This window comes from Chaetodon auriga, chromosome 1 (assembly GCF_051107435.1).
Source record: "Chaetodon auriga isolate fChaAug3 chromosome 1, fChaAug3.hap1, whole genome shotgun sequence".
NCBI classification, from domain to species: domain Eukaryota; kingdom Metazoa; phylum Chordata; class Actinopteri; order Chaetodontiformes; family Chaetodontidae; genus Chaetodon; species Chaetodon auriga.
In genome coordinates, this window is record NC_135074.1 from 8,949,473 (window position 1) to 8,960,822 (window position 11,350).

At 44.6% G+C, this 11,350-nt stretch overlaps 1 protein-coding gene across 1 annotated transcript in view; it reads left to right on the plus strand.

Moving 5' to 3' along the window:
• cskl (c-src tyrosine kinase-like) overlaps positions 1-3,643 on the plus strand; it is a 48,835-nt gene extending 45,192 nt beyond the window's left edge. The window contains exons 10-13 of the mRNA XM_076744970.1: positions 33-106; positions 823-1,018; positions 1,728-1,814; positions 2,154-3,643. Of these exons, the coding sequence (XP_076601085.1) occupies positions 33-106; positions 823-1,018; positions 1,728-1,814; positions 2,154-2,336 (540 nt within the window). The 3' untranslated portion in view covers positions 2,337-3,643. The remainder of the gene's footprint in view (positions 1-32; positions 107-822; positions 1,019-1,727; positions 1,815-2,153) is intronic.
• Positions 3,644-11,350: the final 7,707 nt, after the last annotated feature.

The following is an 11,350-nucleotide window of genomic DNA, read 5'->3' on the forward strand; positions in this document are numbered from 1 at the left end:
ATGTTGTGTTAATAATGTGAACTGTGTCACAGGGCAGCCTAGTTGACTACCTACGCTCTCGAGGACGGACCGTGCTTGGTGGAGACTGCTTACTCAAGTTCTCACTGTGAGTCCTCTTCATCTCTGTTCAAGTGCTTATTACATTTGTACCAAAGACAAATGTTTAATCAGCACAGCTCAGGGTCTAGAGCTGAACTGCTGCTCTTTCGCTGTCAGGATTTGAATGGAATTTCAAAAAGCTAATGTCACGTACTTGACTGGGAACATAAAAGACCCATTTGTTTACTGATGCAACCATCCTGCAGGTTGTTTGCCTTGATAAATGGCTGCTTTATCTGTAAGTGCTTTAGAGTCTTTATTTATTTTTAATTTAATATCATTTAGCTGATGCTGTAACCCAGCACAACGTAAAATGAATGTTACGGTTACATAAGTGTGAACACCACGCTTACTACACATAAATCACATGCACCCACAAGGAAGCATTTCATGATTCATTTTTAGAGGGAGATTGTGTAATCCTTAAATGAACTAGCAGGAGATGTGCAAGGGGTTAGATTTTAACTTAATGTTTAACTGTGAAAATAAAGCAAGTATTGAAGTAGTGTTTTCTGATTCAGCCTGTTTTTTCTCGCCCACCTTCACCATCTTTTCGCATTAAATATATTAACACCGTAGTCATCATTTGATGTGTCCTGGCATGAGCGCACAGCCACAAATATGTCCACACAGATTAAGCAGTAGATGCACACCTGTGGGTTGTTATCATCCCAGTCATCCAGTCCTCGCTCATCATCTCTCCTGTCTCGCTGTGTCACCCAGTGACGTGTGTGAAGCCATGGAGTACCTGGAGGTCAACAACTTCGTCCACAGAGACCTGGCAGCTCGTAACGTGCTGGTGTCTGACGACAACATCGCCAAGGTCAGCGACTTCGGCCTCACCAAGGAGGCCTCCTCCATACAAGACACTGCCAAGCTGCCCGTTAAATGGACCTCCCCAGAAGCACTAAGAGAGAAGGTGAGAGGAGTCAACATGTGAACAGGTCGCACGTGCTTCACCCACTTTAACCTCAGCACCAGTGTGCTAAGATTTGAAGTAGTGAGTAGGGATGTTCGCAATTATTAACTCTAAGTCTGTGCATTCCCTCCCTGTGAGGAGAGGCAGACTCTCTGTTTTGTACAACGGGGCTGGACTACTTGTCAATTTCATTCATGCCACAGAGAAAAAATTGGCGGCAAAATCTCTTAATGTGCCGATTCAGAGCAAATCTCTTCGTCCATGTGGTTCTTATGCGATGCCCAGTGCGTTCAGAGAAAAGCTTAGACAGCTTTTATCTGTGATGCTCCTGGCATCAGTTTTGTTCACGAGTTCAGCTGGACTGGAATCCACTTCAGGACTTGGTGCTTCGTTTGATAACAGCAGTTTAGCTAATCTTTTAAATCTGCATGAACACAACCTCTGGAGTCTGTGCTCACTGAATGTATCTGCTGCTGCATTTGAAAAATCTTTAATCTTTACTTGAGAAATACAAAGTACAATCAGAATTGTGGTTATTGTCATGTTATTCATGTTTCCTGACTCCTGCTCCTGAAGTAGCACTAAAACAAAGAAGCCAAGCCTCAGGTTTGATGGATGGAGGAAACCAAACACCCGAGCTGCTCTCTGAATATGACTTAATGCTCCCCTTTTCTTCTTCTTTTTTTCTCTTCTGTTTTTTGTCTAACAGAGGTTTTCCACCAAGTCTGACGTCTGGAGTTATGGAATCCTTCTTTGGGAGATCTACTCCTTTGGCCGCGTGCCTTACCCTAGAATTGTAAGTACCTGAACACCGAGGTCCGAGGTGCACCAGCAGATGGCAGTCTTTGTTACTGGGACCACTATTTTTTTCTTTATTTATTATCTTTGTACAGATAAGTGAAATGTCTTGACCTCAAAGTAATTGCCATTAGACTACTAGAGCAAGTGTGACCCACTTTGCACTCATATATTGAATTATTTCTATGTACATGTTTAGTTTTTGTTGTTGTTGTGGAGAATAGTCTTTGCCTGTTGATGTGCAGTTGAGTCACATTGTCGGCTGCATTCGCTGAGTATTGACCAACATGTCCACAGCGAGAATCTGTGTCAGCGTTGCTCTGTCTCTGTCTCTCAGCCGTTGAAAGAGGTGGTGCCCCGGGTAGAGAAGGGATACAAGATGGACGCCCCAGACGGCTGCCCGCCCGTGGTGTACGACCTGATGAAGCAGTGCTGGACCCTGGACTCCGTGGTGCGGCCCTCCTTCCGCATGCTGAGGGAGAAGCTGCAGCATATCAGAGCCAAGGAGCTCTACCTGTGAAGAGGAGGCCCACGGGGGGGCGAAGGGGGGAGAGGAGGGGGGGCGAGACACAGCCCAGCACAGCTGTAAAGCGGGAGGAGGAGGAAGAGGAGGAGATGAGGGACCACAATACCTTCCTCCTGCCTGCCCAGCCCGCTGTCCTGTGGGACTGCCATGCTGTGCCCCCTCCCCTGACCTCAGACGTCCACCAGCCGCCCTCTGCTTCCATACAAAGACTGTTTTCCTGTTTGTGTTGTATAGCTTTTGCCAGACAGTTTCCTCTTCTCTCGACGGGCCACTGCTCTTTCCTCCTTCTAAACCTGCTGCTGCTCACCCGCTCTCTCTCTCTCTCTCTCTCTCTCTTTCCATCTCTGTCTCTGTTCTCTTGGTCCAAGTTTCTCTTCCTCCTCTATCTTTTCTTTCTTATTTTCCTCCCCTCCTCTCCTGAACATGGCATTAACTGGAGGGGAGGCTGGCCTTTTCCTCCACGTTTGTCAGGTGCTCTTTCTTCTTCCCTCCGTCTCTATCATTCCTGGATCTTTGTATCACCGTGTGGCTCTGCATGATTCAGCCCAGCTCTGTCATTCCATCCCTCCCCCCCTCCCCCCCTCCCCTCGGCGTGGTGTCAGGTGTGGGGCCTTCGCTCTGTGCCAAAGTGCCTCCAGTCTACAGAGCTCCAGACTTCCCTCCAGCACTTCTTTCAATTGGACTGTTGTGGTTTGATTTTTTTTAATTACTTTTTTTAAGAGATCTTTTTTATTGCTTTCTTTTTTTTCAGGGAGGTTATCAAACCATTTTTTTAGTGCTGTCTCCCCCACCTCCACCATCACCCCATCAGACTGTGTTGTTTTGTTTTTTTCTTTTTTCTTTTGTTTTTTTTTTTCTTTTTTTTTTCCAGGTGTCCATGAGGAGAGCGTGAACAGGAAGAGAGAGGATTTGGGCGCCAGTATCATGTTCGTCCTTCACCCAATACAGCCTGGAGGAGTGGTGGTGGTGGGGGGGTGCGGGACAATAACAGGAGGAGAAGGGGGAGAAGCAGTTCACAAACATGGTTGATTCATCATATGTGGGCTTGTTTTTATATCAAAATATATTTAAAGGAATAAAAAAAAAGAACACGGAAAAAACTGACTTGTGCAGAGAATAAAAAAGGAGGACTTTGAGAAGCCAGGAGTCTCTTGGCGTTAGGAATGTTCAGTGTCTCTGGGAACACTGGGGTCGGGGTGGTGCATGCTGTGTGTGAGAGGCCTTGGGTTCAACTGTCAGTGCTTTCAATGTTCATTGTTTTATTATGCTATCATGATTATGAATAAATCATTCCATCTGAACAGAGTGCCAACACCTGCATCATTATATCAGCGTGTGTATGTGTGAGGGAGAGTGTGTGAGGGTAAGGGGTGTGTTCATATAAACACATTTCCTTCCTGTGTGTTTGCTTGTGTGTGATCGGCGTGCACACTGTATCAGGGTTTTACATGAAGGATTTTCAAATGGCACCTCGCATCGCCTCGTCTTCATACTACTGTGGAAATATTCAGCAGAGATAACTCAACAGTACCATGTTGGATATTTGAACATAGACTATAGCTTCGTCCCCCATCTCTTACAGCGAGCTCAGGCTTATCATGAGAAAGAGGTGAGACCCACCCCGGGTCAAAGGGGAGCCCGTAAGACAGCGGCTCAAACTAACGCACAGAAATAAAAATATCATTTAGTTTAAACATGTTTTTAGCTGCTGCTACGTTGGTGCCACTCAGACTGAGTGAGATGGCTTACAGGATGGAAAATGCTTTTACTTTGTCATGACAGCTATTTTCTCAACAGGTTTTGCTGAGTTTTTCGCCTCCCTGCCCCCTCAAATCACATCAAAAGACAAAATAGTTCTTTGATTAAGCTCTCCAGTGCTCCAGCAACCTGTGGCGAGGATCACGAGACAAAACGACTGTGAAGTGATGAAAGAAGCGTGTCTTGCGTCTGTCTCGAAGCACAGTCTCTTCACAGCTATAAATAATCCTCCTGTGATCCACTTTTGATAGCAGAAGTGCTATGAACAGGTGGTGAAGTGTCAACACAGCCTTATACTGTAGGTGTGAAGCAGTTGGTGTTCTGCCAACTGAACAGGTCCCAGTTAACAAGACGCCGGCTTCAGTGTGCCTCCTCTGCTCTTTGGACAGAGCCCATTGGCCCCTGTGCAGTGACTTACCAGAGGACAGGAGACCAGCAGTCTTCTAGTCTCCCTGAACGTGTCCGTGTTTGTCTTGCGTTTCCTCCTTAACTCAAATCTCATCTTTGTGACTTTGACCAAACCCTGCATCTTCTGCTGCTACAATAAACAACAGTTTGGAGCGTAATTTCATGCGATTCCTATGAATTTTAACGACAGTGACCAGGCGGTAACAATGGGCAGGTTACGTAAGCAAGGCAGTCAGTGCTCATGGCCAAGACTGTGCTGCTGTCAGGACTTATCACGCCAGCTACCATCCGGCCGCACGAGACGGGCCTGCTGCAGAGGCCCCCCACCCCCACTCACTATGTCTCCTCAACTCACTGGCAAAAAGTACAGCTCATTAGCAAATTGAGAAAGCATTTCTGGACGTCGCCTGACTGCCAAAAGTCACCACCAGGAGGCATCATACAATCTGAGTTCCCAAGGGATCTGACAAGGAGCAGCACAGAACTCTGATCTCATATTAAATTGCATTTTGAATTACTCAAAATAACAGAAATTAGATTTGGAGATGTGCATGTTCCACCAGAGGCACCAAAGGTCAGAGGCAGCAGCACCCTTTAATGACGCTCAGTGCCTCGTTCAAGGACGCTCTGCTAGAGATGGACACAGCTGCTGCTGCTGTCCAGATCTTGTCTCTCGTCTGCAGATCATCTGCCAACAAATCACCATATCCTGTCCTTTCCTAGTGCAGTTAACCAGTTTAATTTAATAAAATATTAATTCTGATAATATATTTTAAAATGTGGAGCCCAACTCGAGGTAGCCTCTCCCTGTGATGAGAGCTTGTGATGACAGGAGCGAGAGTTAATGCACAGCTCTCGCATCTGGATGCCTCGGTCTTTCGTTCACACTTAAATAATCCTGACAACCACACAGCTCTGCGTTCTTAGCAGGGACCAGCAGGAGGATTGATGTGTTAATCTGCTCTCAATAAGTTATGGATCTGTGCTAGGCTGACTGCAGCCAGGCACACTCAACAGCAACAAATTAGCTCCTGAATTAATCTGATTATGCCAACACAATTTTTTGGGCGAGTCCGAGAAAGATGCTGAGGGCTGCATGTGTTTTTGTGTAGTTGGCATGTGCATTGTTTTCTTGTGTGTCAAGCTGCACCTGACAGATTTACATGTGTGACAGAATGAGGGTGAGGTGGTGAAGTGCGGAGTTTCAGGTTTGTCTTCTTTTTTTTTTTTTTTTTTACTTCCAGTCAGCCTTGGCTTTGTGTGCTGTTGCTGGGTTAGGCCTACATGATGGCAGATTTCTTGAATCCACGTGACTCACCAGGAAGACACACGGATCTGCATGCTGTCTCTGGTCTGGATCACTCAGCATTAACAGTTTTTTACCGTCAGTGTTCAGGGGGATGTGTTTTTTCTCAAGCATCATAGTGTTTGCAGCACAACTGCTTTATATTTGCACAGATGAACCACTGCTGCCTGGAAGCTACCCAGTAAAATCAGTCAGTTACACTGGAGCAGCTGGAGGTTGCAGAAATGGATCAAGGGCACCTCAGCACACGATTACAGAACAAAGTCATTTTGACACTTTCCCAGGGTTTTTCAGGCTTTTAACGCCAGTATGTGAATCTATTAAACCCGTGCATGTTTTCACATTCATTGTGGTTGAACTGGATAAAAATGTTTTTAATCACCTCTGAAGCTCACTAACTAATACATCTCTAGAGATGTTAATTTAAGTACTGGTATGTACATTTCTTACCTTTGGACAGAGCTAGGCTAGCTCTTCATGCTAAGCTACTGGTCATAGCTTCATATTTTAGCCTGTAAGCATGACAGCGGCATTTATATTTTCATCTACCTTTCGCAAGAAAGCTTTTTATCCAAAATGTTGAACTATTCCTTTAAAGCCAGTTCAGTGATGCGGGAGATTGCAGGGGAGAAAGGCAGATACCCCTGAATTACTGACACTGAGGGATTTGTTTATACGGCTCCAGCTCTGTGATTGAGTGAGTGTGGGAGTTCTCCATTTCCAGCCTCCTTCAGTGACAAAGAGCAGGCGTGGAGCTGACAGAAGATGAAGGAAATGATATTGACATTATCAGGCCAACTTGTGACTGACTGTGTCCAATGTGCACATGGGCTCAGTGACAGAGATCTTTTCACATGGTCACATCGCTTGCCTTCCTCTGTCTGGCCTCGCCACTTTGCCAAACAGCCTGAAATATACAATTTCCTGTTGCAATTAGGTTCTATTTGGGGACAATCGCTCAGACAGGGATGTTAGCCTTCCAGACATGGGTGCCACTTTTTTTGTCCTTGTGTGGAGGCACTGAATTCAGGCCCCTGTGCTCTGTCACAGCAGTGTCGTAGTTAAGGTAGTTTCAGCAGGCTGAATCCCTCCCCTGTTGGCCGTATGCAACATATGGACTTTTATGCTACTACATGCTCTATTTACTCCAATACAGCATCAGTTATGCCACGTAATTATTGGCTTCTTAACGTCACATTTGGAAGTTCTGACTCTCAGTTGCATCGACAGCTTAGTGTATTTTTCATGTCTGACTGCAGGAGGCATGACCTCATAAACAGAGCTGCTGATCAGCACAGCGTCGATCCATCAACTTCAGGACAGAAGAGAGCACGACCTCAGACGTCGGCGTGCGTCATCTGGACATCCTGTACTGAAGGAACAGATCTTCAGCTATGAATTAAATGCACATATAATGAACTCTTGCCTTATCCAGACATGTTTTATATAAATATTCTGTCTTCCATTTGTACACACTGCACAGCGCATACATGTTGAATACAGGAAAGCTTCCCATTTTTTCCAGGGTATTTTAAAACATCACCCACATATGTACAGTGAAACAGTTGTTGGTGCTTGTAGTCATTTCTTTTCATATTAGCCACAAAGAGATTCCTTCCTAACTCACACTGTTTATAATTAATGAGGGACAAAATCCACAGTCTGTGTTCTGTGACCAAAAAAAAAAAAAAAACACTCTAAAGCTCAGCCAAAGCAATTTGAGGCTTCAGAAGTCTGTGTTAAACAAAGTGGAAATCTTCCGAAATTGCCATCTTTTGAGTACAATATTTCCTAAATTCATGGACTGTGTTTCCTTGCTGAGCTGCAGTAACAAAAAAGACTAACTTTGTAAAATGTGCACTTGATCTGTCAGATTGCTAAAGCTTCATATGTGCTTTGGCTTTTTTTTTAACATCGAACGAGGACCCTGGAGTCTAAAATATCATTAGGAAGGAATCCTTTCACAGCCTGCTGAGGGCGAACTATTGCAACAACCAATAACACGTTCAACGTGCATCTGGGCGTGTGGGGATTGTTTTAGGAAAAATGTGAAGCTGTCCTATAATGTGGCAGTGTTAGTGCTGCACTTTGCTTGTGCAGTCACACAGCGCTCATGATGATACCATGTACTGTATATCGTAACAAGACTAGACTTATAGCAGCTCTATACAGTTGTACTTCAACATAGCAGAGGCAGTCCATTCAGTGAAGATCGTCACACTCTGTTCTCCATTTTAACAGCACCCAACAGCAACATCAGCCTGAGTTAATAACGTCTGAGGTTAAATCAGCTTCTCAAGTCTTGAAGGTGTCTTGCTGCTCATCAAAGCTCAAGCTGTGAGCCACATAGTGTTTTTGGGAGCTCAGTGTTGGAGATAGAGAACACATGGGGACCGGGTCCAACAGTGGATCTGGCGGGTGGGATCGCAGCAGTGATGTAATGACGGACTAATGTGAACCAGTACGTGTCACATCTATCAGCCCAACCTCACTGTGTCTCACTCTGAGAGACTGCGATGGCTCACAGACAGAGGGAGGCTGGAGAAGGAGGATAACAACCACAACAAAGACTAGCCTTGTCCGCTGAGCTGCACGTAAACAGTCCCTGCTGCCTGTGATGTAACACCGGCCTGCTTTCTGAACCTCCTCTTTAAATAACCCAATACTTGCCCTGCAGTGTTGGCTGACATGTTCATTTGACTTTGTGAAATATCAAGGTTCCCCGAGTCGCAGAGAACATGTTTTCTGCACCACTTGTCAGCATGAATTTGCATTTTGTGCTTGACATTTCACCTCCCTATGCTCCGGGCCCCCAGCCTGCTGGTTGCCAGCGGGGGGGAAACCGTGCCAACACACATCCCAATAAGGAGAGGGTGACGGGCCCTGCAGCCTCTGGGAGCCACCATTCTGATACCACTCCACTCCACGTAGTAACTTTTTCTACCTACATTATCCTGCTGACTGTCTCCAAACGCAGACAATGGCAACATGAGAGAGGAACATTTCTGCTGCACCAAGAAATAACATTAAGCCACAAAATTACAAATAGAGCTGCATCAGAGAAAAGGTATATCAGTCAATTTTGATCTCTGATTGATCTGGTTTGCTACTCACAGCAGGCTGCTGTTTCTGTGAAAAAGCTCTGATTAACAACTGTTCACAGAAATAGTCAACAATGTGGAGCACTTAGCTGCTAAACATCCAGATGTTTCTCTCAGAAGTTGGTGGAGACCAAAACAGAGCTGAAAGGAGAGTGAAACAGGGATTGTAATGCATGATCCCACTTGCCATTAATCTTGTAGTGTAGGTTTTCGGCTCACAGGTGCCATCTCTCAGCAGGTACCTGCCACTGGTAGCTGTGTAACTTTGCCACTGTGTGAGAGACAGGCCTGGGGTGGGTTGCTTTGCTCAGTGTTTCGCAAAAAAGTAGCAAGTTCAAGTCAGTATGTCCTCTGTATGAGTAAGCTGGAGTTGTGACGTATTCAAATGAAGCCGAGAACGGCCGTGCTTGTAATTCTTTTTCTTAATGCTGTTATCTGGAGATCACTAGTTAATTATTTCGTCATTTCTAGATGGCAAAGCCTGTTTTATCCTGTTAATGGGTTAATTTATCTCATTAGAAAACAAAAGGCAGATTTCTCGAGATAACGAGATCATTTATCACAAGACAATGACTCTTTTCTGCTTTAGTCAGGAGCTGCTCCGTTAAATCCTGTTACGATGGCAGAGGTAAAGACATTATTAAGGCCATCCCACTGTGTGTAGTGATGCCCACAGCATGTCCACACAGCCTGCAGACACCTGTTCACCTGGACTTTTATCAACACATTCATGGAGTAGCTTATTTAGTGGGATGTCATGTGTAATGAAAACGGATCACATCCACTGAAGATTTATTTCCTAGAAGCTGAAAGCTGTTAGAGATAGACGATGTAAGTTATGACACCAAAATATTTCAGCTTGATAAAATCTGCTGTGTCGATCAGTGAAATGAGCTCAATGGACTGACATTTCATCTTAAATCAGATGCTTAAGTTGTCCAAACGCCGTCTATGCATGCTGGCATCGCCCTGCTGATCTCTGAGTAAGATGAGAGTTGATTGTCTTGTTATCTTGAGATAACAAAGCTTGTTTTCCTGAGATAACGAAATAAGTAAATTGTGATCTTGAGACAACAGCATTAAATGTAATTATGTAAACAGCTGCCTTATTGAATCTGCAGGTAACATATTTCTGACATTTGTCACTTTTTCTGCCATTAAGACTCTTTGTTGTGCTGTTTTGGTCGTCTGACCAATGTGATGTCACTGTGAAACAGGGCTGGCCCTCCATAAGGCTCAATTTGGCCTGCGAGATGCTTCTTACGAAAAAAAATCTACTCTGAATCACTGTTTATGTTGTTTTGTAATACTAAACATTATTTATTTATTTATTTTTTGTATTCTGAGCGCAGCAGGCACACTGATACTTTGTGCAGGAAGTCAGTCAGTTAAGGGAACTTGGGACCCAAGTGCCATTTTGCATCTTTGCAGTACAATATAATACAGCAGGTGTTTGTTTTGGCCCTTGGCCCACCATTAATTTTCAGTTTTGGCCCTCCAAGGGAAAAAGTTTTGGCACCCCTGCTGTAAACTAATTACAACGCTGTGGTGACGTGGATCTGCTCTCTCTATTTGATTTTTTTAAATTTTGTATCCAAGAGAAGTACAAAAACAGAACAGTTTCAGTCCCATTTCCTTCATAACTTTATGCTGTTTGCAATATTTTTTTTATTTGAAGGGAGGTCTGCTCAGTTTATGTGACTTATTAACATTGAAATACACTCTGTTCTGACAGCCTTTACAGTGGACAATCTGTTACACCAAACTCAATCCTAAAAGCAGGTGTTTTATTGGACGCCATATTTAACGAACCTGTGACGAAGTGTTTGCCACAAGCATACACGAAATGATTGGTCAGCACTTTGACAGCACTTGGCTTGTTTTCACCCAAAAGGAGTAGTGGACGTTCTGACAACAGGAATGTGACATCAGCCTGCTCTCATCTGTACTGGTTGGTTTGCTAAACATGACCAGGCTGACTTCAGTTTACTGACATCAGCTTTCAGGATTTCTGGGTTTTGAAGTTCCAATAGTTTCCGGGGACGTCTTGCTGCCATTTGGAGACGCTGGTGTGCAAAGTTTGTCGGTTCAGCTTGAAAGAATCTTTTCTTCTGACAGGACTGGCAGACGATGTGAGGCTTGATGAATCCTCACTTTATGAGTCAGCGCAACAGTCTGACGGTGAAGACTCGTCATGCTTGCTGTCATTCAGAAGTAAGAGTTTGTTATCGCTTTTTATAGAAGAGCAGCTGGCTGGGTGGCAGACTGCCGAGCAGACGGCATCCTCGTGCAGGCTGCCATTTATAACAGAATGCTAAAACTACACCTCACCTCCCAGAAGCTAGTGAGATCATACAGGACCTACTAGAAACCTGCAGGTTTCACAAGTAGAAGTAGGAATTAATATGGGGTATAATCCCAGTTATCTAAAAAGA